General features: G+C 37.4%; 1 protein-coding gene across 1 annotated transcript in view; it reads left to right on the top strand.

Moving 5' to 3' along the window:
- LOC146003754 (uncharacterized) overlaps positions 1-22,203 on the top strand; it is a 90,791-nt gene extending 68,588 nt beyond the window's left edge. The window contains exons 8-9 of the mRNA XM_083142162.1: positions 20,158-20,330; positions 21,841-22,203. Coding sequence (XP_082998288.1) covers positions 20,158-20,330; positions 21,841-22,105 — 438 coding nt within the window. The 3' untranslated portion in view covers positions 22,106-22,203. The remainder of the gene's footprint in view (positions 1-20,157; positions 20,331-21,840) is intronic.
- Positions 22,204-23,147: the final 944 nt, after the last annotated feature.

Genomic DNA, 23,147 nt, shown 5'->3' with positions numbered 1-23,147 from the left:
ATAAAAACTCGCAATGAATAATTCATTTACTCACATCTCCCGAGCATTCACAGTCTATTTATTTTTCACGAATTGTTTCTGTATTGGAAGTTTGTTATGTTCTATCTCTTTCTGTAGAACCACTATTTAAATTAAATTAACATTCGTCGCATGCACTACCAAGGTCAGCTCACCAGCATAGTAATGTGCATGAATAGACCTATAATGTAGGAGAGGAAATAATAAGCTTCACAATGGCTTTTCATTCCTAAAAACCGGTTGTACGCACACTCAAATACCTAGAGAACACCTGCAAAAGATCATAGAATCAAATTTAGCACACCAAACTGAACAAAAACGTAGAAAATTCCTACCAGCACCAAACCTCACAGTCCTAACCTAACGACATAAAATTATAAACGCCAATAAATCTAACACTCCTCGTGATAATTTCACTTCGATTTTGGTTTGGGCGTAGATAGTTTGGTCTTAAACATGTTGCACTAATTTATTCACAAGTTACTCTTTTATCCAACAATAGTAAATGCGAAATCATGACACAAAAAATGACAGTAAGTTGTTGTAGAAAACGATAAACTCGGTCGGTGTTTAATATTCATAATTAATTTGCATATACTTATAATTTATTTGCATGTATTTAGAAGAAAATTGCATCTTGATAGAATAATTTACATTTATGTATTTGCATACTTATAACTTTTATGAATTTTTAATTATTTATTTTATGGAAAATATGCAAATAGAAGGTAATTAGAGGTACTAAACGCTATGCATATGATTTTATGTTTATTACTGTAAAGTATGTAATGTATAAAAAGATAATACTTAATGTTTATAATATTGAAAATGTTTTTATGGTTTATGAAACGCTATGAAGGGTGTTAATGGTACGAAAGAAGACGGTCCCGGTACTCGAACCCACGAAATGTAACGATATAAGATATAAGAGCGGCGGAACTGTAGTTCTTCGATCGCACGGGCTTTCGGTGAGACGAAGACAATTTGGCTCGGTCAGCAGGCGAGTATGAGAAAGAGAAATTGGCTGATTTGCAGGACTCCAAGTTAAACTCCGATAGAGAAGCAGGAACCGTAAATATCTTCCGCTGCTGACAGAACAACGGAGTTTTAATACCTAGCAAAATTGCCATGGTAAAAGTGAGCGATAATAAACACAATTCATACAAGAGAAATACTGATCTAAAATCCAGATTGTAACATTGCGCATACTTTCTACGTTCTTCTCCCTTCGAGCATTGATTCGTCCAGTAAAGCTAGGCGACTCTTTCGCAGTTTACTATATAGCTCCAGGGTGGATAAATGATTTTTTTAAAAATTTTGATCAGATTTTTTATTTTTTAAATCGATTTTTTTATTTTAAAAAAAGTTCTTAAAATTGCTTGTATGGTTTTTGGTAGTCATAAAGTTGCAATTATCACCGAAAAAATCAAGCTGCGACCATGAAACTTGATGATGGTGTTAGTCCTTCTCTACATATTCAGCCTTCAATGCGACACAATTTTCCCAACGATGGATGACTTGGCAGAGACCTTGGTTGTATAAGTCTGCATTTTGGCTGTACAGGAAACGTTCCACCTCGAAAATCCCCTCGTCGTCATTCTGGAAATTCCTGCCGCGCAATGGGTTCTTCATCCGAGGAAAGAGGAAGAAGTCACTGGGTGCCATGTCAGGAGAATACGGGGGTGAAGCAAAATTTGATAGCCCAAAGAAGCAGCATGTATGATTGTGTCCTGTGCAGAATGAGCTCGGGCGTTGTCGTGGAGCAAAAATACCCCCTTGGACAGCTTCCCGCGACGCTTCGTCTTGACAGTCTCCCGTAACTTCGTCAGGAGATTTCGGTAGTATGTTCCTGTGATGGTTTGCCATCATAATAATTATAGTGTACTAAGGAATAATAATAAATGGTTTTAGTGTACTAAGGAATAATGTTATATAGTATGAAAAAAGTTGATCTGAGAAGCTAGACAGGAGATGGTGAGCTGAACGCAGGGAGACGACAGAGGAATTTGGGGGTTGTGCGGTCAAGGGTCAAATGACGTCAGAACGCTGGAACTAAGAAAGAACCTGTTTGACCAATTAGGAAACGCGTCGGCAGATTTCCAGAACCGGTTTTTCCAAGGTCAACTAGAACGCAAGAACAGAGGAAAGGTATGCAACACGGTACCACAGGACAAAGGAGGGATTGAACCAGACAACAAAGGATGCGCGGTCAAGGTCAAATCTTTGAAGCTATGTGTCGCTTGTAGAGCCGGTTTCCGCTGCCAATTAATATTCCGCTCAGATTTGCCTCCAGGGCACTGAATGCTGTAGCATGGGGATTAGGGTAGAATGCTTGCTTGTTAGAATATGTTTTTGTCAAAGTAACCCAAGGTTACCCAGAACACAAGAAAAAAAGAATTTTGGAAACTCAATTAAATTGGAGAGAGGCTTTTACCCTAAACAAGGAGAACGAAACGTAAGGGTTTTATCCGAATTAGGAAGAAGGGAAAGCTATCTCGGACTGAGCATCAATTTTCTACTACTGTATTTTAACCAATTAGAAAGATCGTCGTCGGTTTATATTTCAATCAATTAGAAATCGCTTGGGTTTTATTTCAACCAATCAGAAAACGCTCGGATTGTATTTCAACCAATCACAGAAAGCGTTGGTTTTATTTCAACCAATCAGAGAAAGCGTCAGTTTTATTACAACCAATCAGAGAAAGCGCCAATTTTGCTTATGAGATATAAAAAGCGCGTAAAAGATGCAGAAGCTATTTTGATAAGTATTGGTGAAGCATTGTGTCAGAAAAGATATCAAGTTGTTATAATTTTCTGAGAGTTGAAGACAAAGAACTCAAAGAGAAGCTATAATTAAGGTAAGTTCTTTTTATTATGTAGTGTGTTTTTAAATACTATGTAAATACAAATATTGAAATGAAGAAAAAGTCAATACAAATCAAAAACAATATGCGTAATGTGAACAAGTAATACAACTATTCTTCTATTTTTCAGGTTCTTCTAATTTTGTGTGTGTGACTGGAAGGGACCATTAGTGAAAGATGGCGTCTTCAATCTCCACAAACAAGGCTTTACCCACTACGGTAAGTACCTCGCAAGAGATTTTACCACTGGAATGTATATTTCCTCACTAGTTTTTTTAAAATAATATATAAATCCAGAGAACAAAGAAACGAAGTAAATGTATGTACAAAAATGAATATGCGTAATGTGAACAAGTACTACAATTATGTTTCTATTTTTCAGGTTCTCTTATTCGTGTACTTGTGAGTGGAACGATCTGTTACTGGAAATGACGCCAACGAAGTAATCGACAAGGACATGAGTCAAATAATTGCATCATGTCCATGTTTTTCCAACTATATCTATAAGGATTGTGTGTTGGAGACTTTGAAGAGGTATACACCTAGCAAGTATATTATATGCTGGGGATGTTATTCTAATCAAGGCAACCAACTAGCCCACGATTGTGTTGTTAACCATTTCTACGAGTGTGAGTGCGTATGCTGTAAAGATGAAGATTTACTCTCTGAACGTTATTTTACTTGCCAAGGAGAACGCTGTTTAAATAAATGCCAACGATATGTTAAGTGGATGTGCGAAAGAATCCAGTATTATTTGCAGGACTTGTATAACACAAAACATATTTTTGATTTTTACCATACTAACCATGAGGATGTTGCCGATGCTTTGACGACACACGAGGTACAGACGGAATACAAAGCTTTTTATAATGTGTTATGTGAAATTTCAAACAATATCGAACTAGTGAAGACTCTTATAGATCCTATACGCTCGGCAGATCTTACTTATGGTAGCACAGGATTTTTGTGAGAGTTGAATAAAGAGAGACTGACCAATAATAGCGAGAGTGTTGCAATACATTATTGATGTACAAGGATTTATTTATAAGAGTAAATTTATATTGCGTGAGATTTGTGTGAGTTCTGCGCTTGTGAGTGTCAAAGGAGTGACCAACATTGAGCTAAGCTTATATATAGGGAGTCGCTCTCCATAATTCTCACCTTCGCTGGATCGGCGAAGGAACGCACTTGTCGACGGTAGAACCTGAACGGCAAGGCATCGGAGGCTCGAAGCAGATAGCTTGGCGGATGAACCCAAGTAGGGTCATAGGCGCTAGGACCAATTTGGTCATTTCTCCTTATAGGTTAAAAGCCTAATTCTATACCAACTAAGCTATCTCGGCACAAGATATTCTTTTCTTGAAAAGTTAGTTATGTTAAGAAATATCATTTGAGAACACTTTTGGTCTGGATCGGCAGAGAAAGAGACAACATTTCCAAGATTTTACAGACTGGATGTATTTTACCACTATAGAGGCCTATACTATATGTAATTCGAAACGCTAGAGTTCAGTTGGCTTTCAAAATTGAAGTTACATAGTTCAATATCTAGAAGATTTTGTGTTTGACGAGATTAACAAGTTACACTTATATCCAGCTACGGACAAATAAAGCTAAAACTCTCAGATTTACTGCGAACGCACAAACTACTAGCCAAATTATAGTATCATTTTTCTTGACTATAGTACAAATGTATAGTATAATTTGACAAAATGTACTAGTATTTAATTCACAAAGTTACGCAAAAAACCGTATTTTTTTTTAAAAAAAACGCATATTCTCTCTTACATATACACACTTTTAAGTACATAGATATGCCTTTTTTTCATTATTTTAGTATGAAGATTGCACGTTTTGCTATTCAAGCAAGGGTAGGTAAGGAAGGATTTCTAAGAATTTGTTGCAGGTTTTTGTTGTCCAAGTACAGATGAGAACCGAGATGGGAGACTGTTTTGAGCCTTTTCAAGAAATTTGTATGTGAACTGTATGCAAATTGAGCACTATTGACTATTGCTGTTATTTTCCACCAACTCTGTGAGACTGTAGAGAGTTTTCCCTTTTTAAGAAGTTTTTTATTGATTGTATTTGTATATGTTTTGGGGACAGCATATTTATGTTATGAGGCAGTTTGTTGTCGAATATTTTTACCTGATTGTTTTGAGATATTGAGTGTCTGCTGTTCTACTTGTAATTATCTTTCCATCTTGTGTTGTGTATTTCACTATATGTTGCTCAAGTTCGTAGTATTTAGAAAAATTACTATTGATTTGTAGATGTAGGGAGATATAATCCTTTGCAAGATTGCTACGTGCTTATAAGAAAACTAACTAAACTAAGCAACGACGAAGCGACGCAACAACGCAGAATCACTCCCCCGTGACACACCTGTCACTCTAATTAAACATTACATGAATTATAAGACGGTCAGGATAAGTGCCTACAGTCGGAGTTACCGAGAATAAACCTAGGAGGATTTGTTTTCAAGCACCTGAAATGACGTGACATAGTACTACGGTGGTTCTGAATATACACATATATTAAATCACAGATAAATAAACAGTACATCTTGCCCTCTTTCTCTCTCTCTCTCATTCATACACACATTCCATGGCATATCGTGACAATATGACAATTACAAATGTTAGATTAATTAATACTTTGACTATACTCATGCTATTTCTTGGCTACATTGCCTTTTATAATTTACCGTTTAGGGTTTTAAGTATAATGTGAATAATTGTTCTTTGTGCGAACCCTTTTATCTTTTCTGAAGGTACAAATATATTTCAATGAACTATTGTTTGGCTGATAACATATACTCTGATCTATAACGTTGATTAGTCCGCCGGAATAAGGATGTCTAGGTATGCCATAGCACTGATTTAAGTTATGCAATGATTTGATTTACGCAGATTCTAGGTAGATTGGTGTCATCTCTCTCACACACACGCACATGGTTGGATCTTAGCTTCGCTGCATTCCCTCTGACATGGGTCGGGTGAAAGTGGTCCTACAGTTTTGGAAGGCGTCCACACTCGAGCGTTGTACTTCGCGGTTATCCTGGTGTCACTCGTTGACTTCGTTGGCACGTCCGTGACGGTACACGTACACTGTCGACTCCATACGACAACTAGCGCAGTAATAGGTCAGTCCTTCGCTGTCACTTGTACGTAGAAACTTGGCTTAGGCGATGAGACGAACATACGCAATGAGCCATTCGCGGTTTCACATGGACACACATGGATATCAAATGTTATTAACTTTAGTATTGGCTGTTATGCACTTCAGTATTAACTTTGCTATCAATTGTTATTAATTTCTGCTAACTTAGGACGTTGTTTCGGACGATTGACACAGGTGAACGTATCTGGCGTTTTTCTCACATAACCACACGTATGTACACGGACGCGTTGACGGCGAGGGGAAAACAACCCCCTGGTGTCCACTCTGCTCTACTCCATGGCTCTAAACACTCACTCGAATAAAAGACAAATACAGACCACGAGTCTGATCGCGACTCCGAGCTAGGTCGCGCGTAGCTCACACTCCGGTGTCGATTCTAGGCAAACTGTTTTTCTCGCTATTCCGAATCATCCCTTTTATTCAAGATTTGAACGTGGTGACGCTCTAGCCTCTGTGTTTATGTGCCTATTTATTGTTTTTGGTGCTTTCACCGTTGTCCTCCTATCCTGGTCAAAGCTCTGGCCGGTCCTTGACCTCTGTTAGCAGCCCCTCGTGCAGAGATTAGGCTAAATCATCCGCTATTGTGTTCGACACGTTCAGCAAGGTCCATCTCAACAGGATACCGTCTTCAGCGATGGATCTTTAATAATTTATAACTCCCGTAGTTCTGTTCTGAATAGGCTGAAATTCTGGAATCTGTACTTTCATGATGTGGTCTTCCGCTGGTTAAATTCTCATCCAATTCGGTCCATTGGTTTAGAAGTTGCTCTTTTCGTGCTATTCTCCATATGAATGCATGTAAATCCGGATTCGGGCGAAAAACTGTGGTTGAGCAAGCTAGCGTTGGCTAAGGCAGTCGCTAGACACCTTTATTCGCGACGGATTTTAATATTACCAATTGTAATTAATTCTTAATAACGGGCAATTAGATTATTTACCTGTTACTCAATATTTGACCGTTATAACATGCCCTATAATTTAGTCTGAACTTTATTGTTAGTGTTCACTTTTGAAGCCTTAGTATTCTGGTAGTATTATTAATGTAGAGGTAAATTAGTCTGTAATGTAGACATTTTTCTGATACATTATACTCACTTAGTCGTTTCAGCAGGTAGAAGTTGCATGATGGTTTACTGCTGATGATGCTAATTTGCTCTTCTTATGTACTACGTATGATGTAGCTTACTTGAGTAATTGGAATTTTGTACTGAAAATAGGATTGGCTGTCTAGCTTATTCCTATGTTGTTGAGTTTGTCCATATGCAAGCCATGTTTTTACTCTATCCTATGCCTCGGAAGGATCTATATAGATTGTGCTTGCAGTTTTATGTTTCTCTATGGTTTCAGCTATGTAGTTCATTAACTGTGCTATGAATGTGACCAGTAGCGTACGCAGGATTTTATCAAGGGGGGGGGTTATTTCTAAAACTTTCTCCAAATTCACATTACCATTGTTTTATTATACTTTAATTAAATAATAATAATCACAATCAATTAATAATACTTATAATTAATTAATTAACTGAATTACTACTAATAATACTACTAATACTATTAAGTACTAGAGATCTACATAAATATAGTATTTACGAAAGCAATAGAACAATATAACTTTCTAGTCATTCGATTTTTATCAAATTCTGGGAGCATTTTTTTGTTTCTTTGTTACGAAATAATTGTCTGGTCAACGAGGTGAGACATTTTAAGTGTGAAGAAAATCCATAAAATCAAGAAAATATATTAAAATAAATTAAAATAATTAAAGTATGGAACTCATCCAAGGAGCTGCGGTAGTCTGGTCGGTAGAGCGTCTGACAACCACGCGGGAGATCCGGGTTCGATTCCCGGAATTGGTTGGAATTTTTCCGGCTTCTTCTCCTCATAAATGTCCCGATAATTCACATTTGGATTTTCTCTCTGTTCTTGCCAACAAAACATTTTACAATAGTTAAGCTTATTGTCGTTTGAATAATTGTCTAGTCAACAAGGTGAGACATTTTAAAAGAGAGACACTCCAACATGCTGCGGTAAACAATGTGAAGGTTGACTGGCGACTGTTCTTGTCCGCCTAGCCTTTGTCTATACATTAGCCGCTTACAACGAACAAAGAATTTTCTTTAGTTAATTCTCATTGTTCACACAAAAAAATACATGTTCATTGAACGTAGAGGGGTGGCTGATGAGGTTACAGCCCCTACCAAAATTTTGAGAAAATCAGAATTTTCAAATAAAAATTCGTTAAGAACTTTAAAAAATCAAAATGTGTAAATGCGAAACCTCTTTTAAAATGAATACTGATTACCATTTTTGTCTTTGAATACAATTTTAATAGACTGAAAAGCTCCAAAAATACGAAATATTTTATTATGCATCCTGCCCTCCAAAACGAAGGCATGTGCTATCCACATTTACTATTCCAGCCCATCCCGAAAAAAAATCCTGCGTACGCCAGTGTATTGAACATTGTTGCAACTGAGATACAAAACAAGCTTTCTCTCTTTTAAATCATAGTTGCCCTCATATTTTATTTTCAAGAATACATGTTAATTTTCAAGGCTTTCTCTCTGAAAGACGCATGTGTTTGGAATGCTGTGCTATTTTTCGTGCTGCATGGAAATAATAATTCAAATTATTATTATTATTATTATTATTAGTAGTAGTAGTAGTAGTAGTAGTAGTAGTAGTAGTAGTAATAGTAGTAGTAGTAGTAGTAGTAATAGTATTGTCCTAGATCTTTGACTGTGGTAAGTTGGTCATTTAATTATTTTTTCCACAGCATTTTTCATAACATTTCACAGGCTCAAGGGGGGGGGTTAAACCCCGTAACCCCCCTTGCGTACGCCACTGAATGTGACTATTGATTTCTCTTTCTGGATTCTATGTTGGTTTCTGTTTATTCTTCTTGCTGCTTGCTGCAAACAAAAACACTGTTAGCATTGCAGTCTATCAGAGGCACCCACCAAATGAACAACATAAAACCAGAAACTAGATTCATCATTGATGACAACATAGACATCATTATTCGAGGTACTTTCACAGACACTGAATTGATTTTGAAACGAAAAAAATACATTGTCCTAAATAGAGAAGAGTACCCATCATGCGTCTACAGATCAGATGAGATCTTCGACAATTACAAGAACAGATTCCCCACACAAGAAGACAGATTCAGATCTATAAAGGTTACAGGAGAAATTTACTTCACCTTCGTGGGCAGTGGAGAAAACATAAAACTTTGACGGAAACATGTTCTGACATGTAAGCGCTCTACCCTAATCCCCGTGCCCTGGAGGCAAACATGAGCGGAATATTAATTGGCGGCGGAAACCAGTTCTACAAGCGACGAATAGCTTCAGAGATTTGACCTTGACCGCGTATTCTCAGACATCCTTTGTTGTCTGGTTCAATCCCTCCCTTGTTCTCTGCTACAGTGTTGCATACCTTCCCCTGTTCTTACGTTCTGGTTAACGTTGAAAAACCGGTTCTGGAAATCTACCGACGCGTTTTCTAATTGGTCAAACAGGTTCTTTCTTTGTTCTGACGTCATTTTACCTTGACCGAACATTCCCCAAATTCCTTTCTCATCGCCTTGCGTTCAGTTCACCGTCTTCTGTCTAGCGTCTCGGATCAAGTTCTTTCATACCATATAACATTATTCCTTAGTACACTATAACCATTTTTATTATTCCTTAGTACGCTATAACAGGCGCGGAGCGTCCATGTAAGCCTTGTAAGCCGGGCTTACACTTTATTAGTTCTAGTAAAATGTGGCAAAATTCATAAAAACTTCAAAGTTAAACTCGGCCCGATACCAGTCTTCGAGATCCTGTTTGTTAGATTGCAACACTTCAGCACCAGGGGCACATGGGAACTCCCGCCATCTGCTTGAGGAAAGTTGTAAGCCCTCTGAATGTTGCCTTACAAATTTCTGACCGCGAAGGAGCAGTGCCTACTGTATCTGGATGGAGAAGAGCAAGGAATATAGGGAGAAGAGCGGGCCAAACCCTAGGTTTGTAAACCTACGGCCACAGGCTTACAGCAGTGTTGCAAACCTCATGTTTAGAAAAAGTGTTGTTCATGGACGTCCGCAGTATTTCTTTCCACCAGGGAGGATTAAGCAAAGTATTTTTTTTTCAGGGGTTGGGGTAAACTATACTGTTTCCAGCTTTAAAACGAAGTAGGTGTGGCCAATAAGTTACCGAAATTTGTATTAATGCGCGCGGTGCCCACTTTCTATTCGCCAGCACTTGCTCCTCCCTCCTAGCGCACGTGTTAGCTTCAGTGTCAGTATTTTTCACAACGTTTCGAATCTAAAGTGGCTTTTAAAAATGTGCAAATATTAGTTTTTAAAATGAACACTGTTGTAAATACGAGAGATGAAGAAAATATAATAAAATAGAGGTAAACACTTACGATGTCAGTTCTCGTCAATGGTAATATACCATGTAAGAAGAATTCACACAGCTGGCGGAGTGGTTATCACTGTGCGCTACGACGCCAGGAGTCCCGAGTTTGAATCTTGGCCTGGGCATGGATGTTCTTTGTGAGTGTTATTTCATCAATTTCACCATATCATCACTCATCCTCATCCTCGCGATTAATCAAGTGTGGCAGAAATGCGAAGTAAAATAAACCAAATGAATCATGCAATAATTTAACCAGCGTAGACAAACTCATATCCATGAAAAACAAACATCCACTTTCCTGCTGACGGCAGCAAGTACAAAATCGGCTAAAATGTGCCATCCGCGTTTTTGTTCGGCTGAATTTCCTTGCGGACCGCATAAATCCTTGTTTTTAAGACACCTGTTCAGAAGTTAACGATTCAACACAATACTCTGGATTCCCCGCAATTTTGGTATCGCCACTTGCTCAAGGTTTCAAATGTAGATGTTTTGTAACACTTGCCATTGAAGCCACATCAACATTCAATGATACTTACTACAACCTATAAACACTACGCAAAATCTCGAGAACCACCACACGGCAAAGGGAGGGCAGGTTTTGCAGGGTCGAGGGGAGGAAAGCTATAAATAGCCGTGTGCTTGAGGGTAATAGTGTTTCGGAAGATTCTTGACCACCAGAAGTAGTGTCTCCAACTATGTTAGTTTTTCCCTTATGAATTAGATACAAGAAATGTGAATGTCTTATTACGTACACGCGTGTTGGAACATTAATAAAACTTTGTAGTTGCGAAGTTGGCTATGTAGCAATTAGATACGATAACAGCTTTGGAATATTACCGAATTGTAACGATGTTTCTATAAAGGTCGGGTAGCAACACTGAATGGCACAGTTTGCCCATCTGTAACGCCAAAAGCTTGTGTCCCCGCCCTCTACAAATTCCTTCCTGGAAGCAGTTGCCAGTGTATGCATCTGGCATTTTTCTTTGACAAGCTGGGGGAATTCAGGTTCCTGAAATCTGAGCATGTTTTATGTGGGAAGTAAGGAAAGGAAGCATAGGTGGATCATTTAATAAATGCTAAACTAATATTCCGTACGATTTTAAGCATCACTGGTTGTATTTGCACCAAGCAATTTGGCTTTCTCAAAGGTTTCGCTACAATCTTTTGCAGTGTGTTGATTTTACCATTCTAGATAAAACGCATGAAGTTGAAAGTAGTGTGTGCGTGTTTGTGGTATATACATCAACACATGTGTAATCTAGAGATTCCCATGTCAGTTACTGTCAGTGTAAATCATGTTTTCTGATTCTGTCTAGTCCTGTGTTTCAAGATTATAGACTGTACTTAATATTGCGAATTTGCAACACTGCACAACACGGAGTGACGGACAAGTAGCGGGAATTTCGTTAATTTAAATGAGTGAATGTCACCATAGGTGCTTTACTAAAGAATGGTTATGAATTCATAAACAAGGATAAGGCTAGTAAATGCTTTGAACAGCATACAATGCTGCATTACTCTAGTTTCAAGACGGCATTGAATGGACTATCTATCAGGGTGCAAAAGGTCTGCGGAGGGACTATTGCCAGAATCCACCAATAGGGCTGCACTGGCTTTCTCCAGAACACGTGCTTTTGTTTACATCCACTTCGTAGTGGAAAAAAATGGACAATAGGTATATTTTCCTTCTCAAAATATACTCATTCAATTTGAAGTTAACATTTTTCTGCAACGCCCTTACAAAAATTAACAATTTGATGTGACTGAAATGAAATTGTATGTGTGAAAATGGTTGACATTCATTTTTCAGGAAGTACCGTGAAAAGTTTGAGAAAATTCAACCACAACAAAAAGTGGCCCTCTTGTTTTATTTATATTCCCAACTTACAAACGACTTTTTAAACTTGTGCGAGATTTAGCACCATTATGCTTGGGTTGGCTTCACTAAACACGCTCCAGCGAGACACAGGTCCTGCAAGAGGAGGGTAGTTGTCGGGTATGAATGGTTGACTGCAAAGGAAATTTGAGCCGGTGGTGCTTCAAGGAGGTTTTTTCCAGGAACACAGGAACAGGGAATTCTGAAGCAAAACTCTAACAGGAAGGGGGGAAAAGGAGAAACCTAAAAATGAGCGGGATACGGGAAAACTAGATACACATTGATGTGCTACATTCTTGTTTCTGTTTTTATATTGTAGGAGAGCATAAACATCAGAAATTTTAAGATCTCTGTTTTCCTTTTATGTATGAACTCAGCTGGTAATAATTGAGCTAAAAAGTGCAAAAATAAATAAATAAATGTTAATAAGAGCTGAAGAGTGGACCAATTTTACAAATCTAATGTCAAATGTGAACCAAATATTATTAATTACGCAGTCCGTGATTCAAACACTCTTCGAACAGCGTTCGAAAAGCCTGTTTATGATCCTCTAGGTGCTAGATTTGCTTTTACAGTATCCTAAGAAAGCACTTACGTGTCCTTTGATAGAAATTTCTGGATGTGCTCCTACAATTAGTGAGCATATCTTTTATAATTAATATTGTATATTTTTAATTTTTTTTACTAAATATAGGAAATTTTAAGGCAAGAGAGGGCATTTATTTATATCCGAAAGAGATATTCCCCTCACAGTCCGAAAGATCACTGCTTTGAGCAGTGACCAATTTTGGATCTGGTTTCTTTTTGTTTCCCCGTTCTTGTTGTCGAGGTATTGCTTTTGCGAATTTCATCTGTTGAAAGCGGACTGTCGGCCCTGTGCTGTGGTGTGATAGTGAAGTGCATTATGGAATAAAATGAGTGTGATTGTGCGGTGGGATGGAGAACTTGTTGAAGATTCCGTTATCCAGCAAGGATTTTGCTGCCAAGAAGAAACTTGTGGATGTAGGTAGGCCCACCTCTTCCTTCTCTAGCAGGCATAGTAACAGAAACGGAAAATAAAGTGCACCGATTTTGTGATTCAGGGTATGATGCTGATACTTGGTTATGCGGTTGTAAAAAGTATTCAGCACTTTTCTGTTTCCTTCTGTTTTCGTTTCTTTATTATTATTATTATTATTAATTTTATGTTACTTTGCATATTTTTTATCGTTACGTTGCTCATTGTGATAGGAATAAGACTGACTTAATTATCAGTTGAAATGTAGGAGATACACAGCCTAGCAAAGAAAACACCAATCCCAGGGATTTATCCAGGATTTTTAATTTTGTGAAAAATTCAGGGGAAGTGTTCTGAAAAAATGCGGGGGGGGGGGTCGATGTGTGTGGATAAATCACTAACCATGTCAGCCCAAAAATAAGCACAAGGGGAAATAACCTTCATCATGATAGGCTTACACTGTTGGAAAGGTCACGCTCCGCCAGTGCGCTATAATTATTACCGTTACATATCGTGGGTTCGAGTACCGGGACCGTCTTCTTTTGTACCCTTACGCAATAACGTTTCATAAACAGTAAAATATTATTTTCAATATTATAAACATTAATTATTATCGTTTCATACATTAAATACTGTACAGTAATGAACATAAAACCATATTCATAGCGTTTAGTTATGCAGTTATAAATATACAAATAAATAATTGTATATTATTCTAATGATATACAAATTTATTCTAAATTATGAAAATTAATGATGAATATTAAACACCGACCGAGCTTATCGTATTCTTCAACTACTACAGTACTCCGTCAGATCACATTGGCCTGCTTCGTACTTCAGAATTTCTCCTTCCGCTGTGAAGATGTTTCTGCACTTTTAACAAGTGTCCCATTGCTTCAGCACAATCCATGTTCAAAATTAATAATATATAAATTTGTAGTTATTTACAAGCACATAAACGTACACGTTAGGAAACCGGATAGCCTATACTCTCACTACACAATTTTTATCACGCTGTGCTATTTACTTAGCCATGCACTGGAGTGCGATTTGCACGGCACCCAATTTACCACTCTGCTGTTGTTCTTGTACGACTATCTTTTGTTTCACGTTCCTCGTTCATAGCCTTGATCCAGCCAGTCCACAACTTCACCGATAGCCCCGTCTACTTGGATGAACTTTTTGACTCGTTTGACTCTCTTTGCACCGAACCGTCTAGGTGGTTTCACGGTGGAACACCGAGTCGTCCAATTCGTTGATTTGGAGTCAAGTAGCGTATTTGGTGTCTGCATTACCTTCCGGACCGGTGTATGGTCACGTGGTGCGTGCATTGAACCGTGAAATATATGGGTTGCCACTGTGAGACAGACAGCGACAGATCTCGGGCAGTCGGTAACGCGTCTGACTACCATGCTATAGGTCCCGGGTTCGATCCCCGGCCGGTTCAAATCCGGGAACTTTTCTAACGTTGGAAGCGGCCCCGGCGCCCATCCAGCGTCGAATGACATGGGTACCTGGGGGAAACCCTGGGGGGGGGGTAAAGGCGGTCAGGGGCGTGATGCTGATCACATCACCGCCACTCATGACCGGATCAAGAAATCGGCTCATTCGAAAATAATGCCCCGAACGGTTGAAACAACATACGCGAAAGATTGCGCAAAATTACCATGGGTGACACGGCTGTGCCCATTTCGGAGACGGGATAAAATGACCTCTTCTCAGTGTTCGGAAAGTTACTTTTAAAAAGGTAACTACTGTAGTTACAGTTACTTGCTTAAAAAAACTAACAGTTATAGTTACTCGTTTTAAAAAGTAACTCAGTTACAGTTGCATGTACTACAAGAGTAACTGTAAGTTACTTTTACAGTTACTTTATGCTGAAAACTTTCTTCCAACCAAATTACACAAATCGATTATTAATAACATATTTTGTGAAGACTAACATGCCTTTTACTTATGTTTCTGATACATAATATAAGTCTTCATATATTTATATTTATTACAAAATAAAGTGCTCTCTTTGCACGATGCCATGATGACGTATAGGGGGTGTGGAGTTAGAGCCCCACACTTTTTCATCATGGTCGAAGTTGGGGCTGATGTGATCAGCACCACGTCCCTGGCATCCTTTACCTCCCTTCCAGAATTCCCTCCAGATACCCACTTTATACGACGCTGGGTGAGCGCTGGAGCCACTTCAACAGGTGGAAAAAATCTCGTTTCTCCTCCACCAAGGATCGAACCCGGGGTCTCTCGCATGGTAGTCAGGCACCCAAACGACTTTTTTTTTTTTTAAAGGAATACCCTATGCGGTAGCACCCTCCGTTATTCACATCTTCTCAATTTTTACATATGTCAATTTTCTGTATTCTCATTGGAACAAACACAAACATCTATGTCCGAAACGAACTTGAATCCGGGACTCCTGACATATAGTGTGTTGTGCTAACCACTCCGCCACGGAAGTTGACTTGAGCTACTGCGACTTAAACATTTATATTTATTATCATTGTTGTTCTTAAGGAATGTCCATTGGTAGGGGGATTCTACAAACTGTATATAAAGAGAGAGAGAGAGAGAGAGAGATATCACTCACGTAGAATATATTCTAAGAAGAGAGGTCTGTTTCGCATAAAGGGCGTGTCATAGAAAAATAAATTTGTTGTACAATTGCAAATGTTTATGAACCAGCAAATGATAAAAATTATAATGTAATAGTCTATTATTGTGCGTTATCAATGAAGGTGAAAATGTCATTTTAAACTTAAGCCTTCAGTTCTCTCTGAGAGGATTACATAAACAAGAAAGAATGATGGTTAGGGTCTTCCTGATTCGTTAGTTTCCCACTGAGTGTTGTAATTCACTGTTGTATCAATAATAATGGTGAGATCTGTCGTATCTGTTATTTCAAGAAAACGAATTCTCATTTAAATCTTAAACGCATAGCACTTAACAAATATATTTTTTTTCAAAATGTCCAGAAATTCTGAATAATCGTAAATAAGTGAATTCTAACTGTAAATATTTTCACTTTCATTTTAACATTATCAGGAACTGAGTTGAATGAAATCACGTGGAAACAATTTGATTGTTTCCCATTCATATGCGCAATTGCTCTCTCTCACCTTCTTCAGTTTTGTTCATACTACCAGTATCGTTGAATTATTTCACGAAAACACTGAAATATTGAAGAAAGGTCCCTTTTCAGCTTAATCCGATATTATAGCAAAGGAAGAAATTATAGGATGCTGCTTGCAGAAGGGGGAACACCACAGAGGAAAAAAAATACAGAAACAAGAGACACTTCACAGCACGCAACTGACAATGGCAAACTGTCAGCAATAGGAAGGAATTCTCCTCCTAGAAGCTTATCTTCCCGCTTCTGGGAAATCCACCCCTCTTCCGAGGTGTGTATATCACTTTGGAATTCAGGTCTATCAAACGAAAGATGAAACATACGATAAACTTTGAAATTCCTGGCACCTGAGTAGCTTATATTGCCGCTAACGTCGTTTTGTGCCCTAGGGCGATTGGCGTCTAGAATTAATTCATTTGCATGTATTTAGAATAAATTTGCATATCATTAGAATAATTTACATTTATATATCTGCATATTTATAGGTTTTATGAATTTTTAATTATTTATTTTATGAAAAATATGTAAATAGAAGATAATTAGCAGAACTAAACGCTATGCATATGATTTTATGTTCATTACTGTAAAGTATGTAATGTATAAAACGAGAATAATTAATGTTTATAATATTGAAAATAAGATTTTATGGTTTATGAAACGCTTTTAATGGTGACAATTGGCAATGGTAAAGGTCCAATTACGATTTAGGACGGTCCCAGTACTCGAACTCACGATATGTACTGCTAATAATTATAGTGTACTATTTAATAATGTTATATGGTATGAAAAACAGTGCTTCGAGACGCTAGACAGAAGACGGTGAACTCCGTGCAGGTAGACGAGAGAGGAATTTGGGGGATGTATCATGTGCAGTCAAGGTCAAATGACATCAGAACGCCAGAACAAAGAAAGAACGCGATGAGAAATGAGAAAACGCGTCGGTAGATTTTCAGAACAGGTTTTTTCAAGGTTATCCAGAACGCAAGAACAGGGGAAAGGTATGCAACACTGTCGCATAGGACAAGGGAGGGATTGAACAAGACAACAAAGGATGCGCGGTCAAGGTCAAATCTTTGAAACTGCGCGTGGCTTGTAGAACCGGATTTAGCCAATTAATATTCCGTTCAGGGTTGCCCCCGGGTCATGGGATGCTGTAGCATGCAGTTTAGGTTTAGAACGCTTGCATGTTAGGACATGTTTTGCCAAAGTAGGCCAAGGTTACCCAGAACAAAATTACCGAGGATTTTGGGATATCCAATTAGATTGGAGCAAGAACTTTACCTTGAACAAGGAGAACGAAGCGTAAGCGTCTTATCTGAACTAGGAAGAATGGAAAGCTATCAGGGATTGGGCCTAAAGTTTTCACTATTTGCTTTTATCAAGGGGTGTCGAACCTTGGACCCTTTGAGTATTGATTTAGCTACTGATTTTTTGTTACTGCATGTTTTTTAATATAATATTGAGTTTATTTTAATAAACTTTGACTTCATGTCAAATATTTTACAACTTTATGCTTATTTCATTCAAATAACACAATGTAAACGATTCTAGCAAGATTTTTTATTATATTGTTTACTTTTCAAGTTTTGGACACACAAAGTGTGTCTTGTCAAGTTATTTTCTATTTTCATACAAGTTTATGTTTATTTTTACTCAAATAACACAATTTAATTTTATAACACAAGAGTTCTTATTATATTTTGGATGCAAAAAGTATGTCTTGTCAAGTTCTGCCCTTTTATTTTACACGTTTATGCTTATTTTTACTAAAATAACACAATTTAATTTTATAACACAAGAGTTCTTATTATATTTTGGATGCAAAAAGTATGTCTTGTCAAGTTATGCCCTTTTATTTTACAAGTTTATGCTTATTTTTTACTCAAATAACACAATTTCATCTATTCAGGCAACATTTTTTATTATATTTTGGTCTCACGAAGATATTTTTCCAACTTTTAACTTATTATTTAACAAGTTAATACCTTTTCTTACTCAAATAACACAATTCCATCTGTTCAGGAAATACTTTTAATTACATTTCGACACACAAAGTGTGTCTTTTTCAACTTTTATCTGTTCATTTCACATGATTATCCTAATTTTTACTCAAATAACACGATTTTAACAATTCCGGCAAGATATTCTACTATTACATTTTGAATGCACAAAGTGTGTTTCGTCACGTTTTACTCAAATAACACGATTTCAACAATTCAGGCAAGATTTTCTATTACATTTTGAGCACACAAAGTGTGTTTCGTCAAGTTTTACCCATTTATTTTAAAAGTTTATACCTATTTTTCCTCAAATAACAGGATTTGAACGTGTTTTTTAATTACATTTTGGACGCACAAAGGACGTCTTGTCGAGTTTTGTCTGTTTATTTTTAAAATTTTGGGCTTATTATTATTATTCAAATAACACAATTTAATCCATTTAGGCAAAATCTTTTATTATATTTTGGACGCATAAAGGGTGTTTTGTCAAGTTTTACTTTTTTTTTTACAGGATTAGTAAAATTTTCTATTTATTTTGTTTTGTATCCCACATTCACTAAATTTTAACTTAGAGTTTTGTTTGTTATTTAAATCTTTTCAAAAACACTAAAGAGAAAATAATCTTGTCTAAAAGTTATTTTACAGTTTTCATATTTCCACTATGCTATTTTTTGTTTTGTATTTCTATATTAATTTAAGGCAGGTTATGCCTGCTATGTAGGAAAGTTTGTTTATTTTAGAGTTTGCTGAGTATTTTGTTACTGTTATACTAGGTAAAGTTTCCTAAATATGAGATAGGGCTCCAAATACTTTTGTTTTTGCTATTTTGGAGATGATGCGATCAGCACCACTCTCCATCTGGTTTTTATCTTATGTACCCATTTTATTGAGGCTTAGTGAATTCTAGAACATATTTATGCAGGAGAGTGGGCTTGAAAATTTCGATCTCCGATAATCCACAACTATCTGTCGGAGTATTTTAAAGGATATTTTATACTTATTACGTGTCACTAGAATATCAAAGCTTGCTTAATTTTTATGTCTGTAACGCTGATATTGTATTTTTAGCTAAGGTTTACTGGATAAAATACACAAAATGTTTAACATTTCGACTATTTGCAGTTGAGATATTATATAAGGCCAAACTTTACTGAGACTAAAATAATTATGTGTCTATGAGGACTGAAATCCCTTTACCGAGGGGTCCATAGCTGGACGCTTACCAAACATTGTTTCTTTTCTCCCTTAAACCATTTATCAATATTGATATATTGATATTGATATATTGACAATTCACAGGACAAGACGAAGTTCACAGACGACTGACTATATGGACCACAGGTCAACTTGCCAAACTTTTCTTTCTATGCTAGAAGAATAATGTAGCCTCATACGTACCCCTTTTTAAGGTGTTTTTCAAGTATTACTGGTTTTCTTGAGTGCATCAACATTTGCTTTATTATACGAGGCTACAATCACTATCTGAGGACTAAAATTCTCTGATTGAAGATAAGAGCTTAGGCTGTAACTAGGCACTTCGCATGTAAAAAAGCAGTGTAAAATAATTATGTAATTCTAAGTGGTATTGGAGTCCCTCGATGGAACTCAATCAATATTTTCTTGAAACGTTACTGTTTATGACAATGCAATATTGACTGTTACTTTTTTCCCCAGATAACATATGCTGTGCAAACTCAAGAAGTCATAGTGCCATATTCCTTCGATATTATAATAGGGGGATATGTCCTACTGTGCTTTGATAAACAAAGTAATGGATTCAAATGTTGGGGATTCCCTGTACACCTCATGGAGGATGATAGATTTGAGAAAGTTGGAAATAATCTCAAGTAAGTGGGATCTTTTCTGCTTTCAATGTAATGATTTCATTATTAAATTATTATTTGTTCGCAGTGTTTATCTGTAAACTTGACAAACAACATGGACCCTTCCAGACACAAAACACAACGCACGATTAAGAAAATGACCCAGTCCGAGCGACGAATGCAGCTTGTTGTGCAGGGGGTGATTTGCCACTAGGCTAGCCTCGGTTATAACTTAGGGGCTGCACAAAAATGAGACGTTGAAGGGGCAGAAGTGACTGAAGCAAAGTATGAAGTGGATTACGTGCGTGCCTTTAAAACTTATTCCTGAAAGACAGCGATTTTCCCAAATCTTATTGCTATGAGAATTTTTGACTATTTACAATAAAATGATATTGGAGAGCAGGCGTTCAGTGTCCTAAAAAGGATTAAAACTGCCCTCAGAAATTCAGCATCGGATGGCAGACTTTCTAGTTCGGCATCCTTCACAGCGAATTATGATGTACTGCAAGAAATTGAGTATGAGTCTTTCATTCATCAGTTTGCTGCCATAAAGGGCAGTAGGAAACAGTTTTAGGCAAGTGTTCTCTTGTTAAATCTACATGTATTGTTTTATTGAAATTTAATGAATAATTTTTAATAAGATGGGTCTTTACTTTAAAGTTTACAAGTGTTATTATAATACAGGGTAACCTAATTACATCAGCAAAAGGTTGAAAAATTAGTGGAAGTGAAGTACCATGACAAAAAAAGGACCCAAAGGACAGGATAGCCTAGAGGTCCAAATTTTATAACCCCCTCCCTCATAACATAACCCATGGTGCAACAGCTTTTCAGGACCAAGGCCCTACTTACTGACTGCCAGCTACATCCTACGTGCCTCAGCAGAGGTTAGCGATCATTCAACCAGTTACGGGGTGATGTGTGGTCAGCACTAAGAACAACCAGTTGTCGTCGTAGGTTTTCTGTGACTGGGTTACGCTACTCATTTGTAGGTACCCAATTTCCTCACAATGGTTGGTGGCCACTGGTCAGATACACTGGCTGAAATCTCAGGGGTAAAGATACACTTCCCGAGTCGAACCAGCACAAAAACCATAGACCAAAGTCTGACGCATTAGACTGCACAATCATGCTGCAAACACTATTCCTTCTGGAAATTATATCGCTATACATTCATCAAATTGAAAATTACTGAGGGTGCTTTCATTATGAACATAAAATAAAATTTATCGTGAATGGATTATTTTATAAAACTGTTTCATAATGTAAATAAATTAAATAATGGCCGAGATTGAATTATTAGAACCAGTTTTTCCTTGCTAATTTATTCAAGATTTCAATACTTATATTTGTTTCACTTATGTGTATTCTTTTTGACATAACACTGAATTGTGTTTCAATGATATTTTATTTTTAAAATTGTTCATAATCAGTCACTCCAATTTAATGTAATTTGTATCTAATGAACACGTACTGTATTTTGACTCGTGCTGTCACCAGAACTACTAATAAATAAATATTTATATTTTGCCAGGTTTGTATACAGAGGCATCTTCCATGGGACCCGATTCTTTGAGCAGACTCTGACCATCGAAACGTATGAGTGGGAGGACTCTTGGGAGAATGGGACGGATGTTCCCCTGAGGAAGCTGAACCAGACAGTGCTGCAGTCTGGGGACACAGAGGAGGTCTCCATCGTTCCAATTCCACTGCCAGGCATCCAATGGATGATGAGTGATGAAAGCAACGAAGTGAAACCGGCTCAGAGAAGTGGCTTTGTGGGAAAATATCACGTGTGAAGCTGCTTGTATCATTATAACAGTTGTTCTCACTTTTTTCTTGTAACTGGTAACTTATATAATTGTTTGATGGGAATAAAGGATACCATGTAATTAATTTCATGTTTTTGTTTTTTTATGGATTGTAGTTTGTCTGCCAGCTTCCCGCCACTCCATGCCGAGTCATGTGGACACTGTTGCACTTGTGCGATCTGCTTCATCGCAGAAGCACTATACACACTGCAAGAATTCTTTGCTTCTTAACCCTCACCACCATCTAACTCGTATCCGAACATAATGACGAATACCTCACACAAGCAAAACAGCACAACAAACTAACCTTCTATGTTGCACATATATTCTGAGTTACAGAGCACAAGCGGGAGGGAGTTGTAACCACAGGCCGTTGACATTTTCAGCAGGGGTGCAGTGAGCTCTCGGGCAACAGTGAGTGGTTTACCAAGGTGATCGTTTTTGCTGACACAGAACCCTAGCTCTTTGGCGTAAAGCTACAGCTGATGAAACAACATAGAAGTTTCACGCATAGTAATATAGCTATAAAAATATGTTACGAGTTGTAAAAACAAGAAGCGATTCTCCAGAGGTATCAGTGAGGTCAGTTCTACATATGCTCCAGAGAGCTAAATCTGAAGATGAGTGCGACCTCAGGCTCTTCAACTTTATAAATGTTTTGTCCTTCTCAACAATGTCTTACCATTTCATTCTGTACTGGATACATATTGATCATTTTTTTTATATTCATACAATTCAAATCCTTCCTTATACCAAGTTCTAATTAAATATTTCAGTCTTCTCAACGATCTTCCTCCTGTAAATTCCCATTTATATATATTTTAACTATCTTCTTTGAAGCAATTTACATGTTCAAACAATCCGAATCTTTAAGATAGTAAGAAAAGGTAACGTGCTCCCCTGTGCTTTGCACCACGCCATGAAGGCGTATAGGGGGTGTGGAGTTAGGGCCCCACACTTTCTTGATCAGCACCACACCCCTGCCCGCCTTTATACCCCAGAGTTTCCTCCAGGTACCAACTTTATACGA

This window comes from Lepisma saccharinum, chromosome 20, assembly GCF_977018435.1.
Source record: "Lepisma saccharinum chromosome 20, izLepSacc3.1, whole genome shotgun sequence".
Lineage (NCBI taxonomy): Eukaryota > Metazoa > Arthropoda > Insecta > Zygentoma > Lepismatidae > Lepisma > Lepisma saccharinum.
Note: the sequence above shows the minus strand (reverse complement) of the source record. Positions and strands in the feature narration are given on the sequence as shown.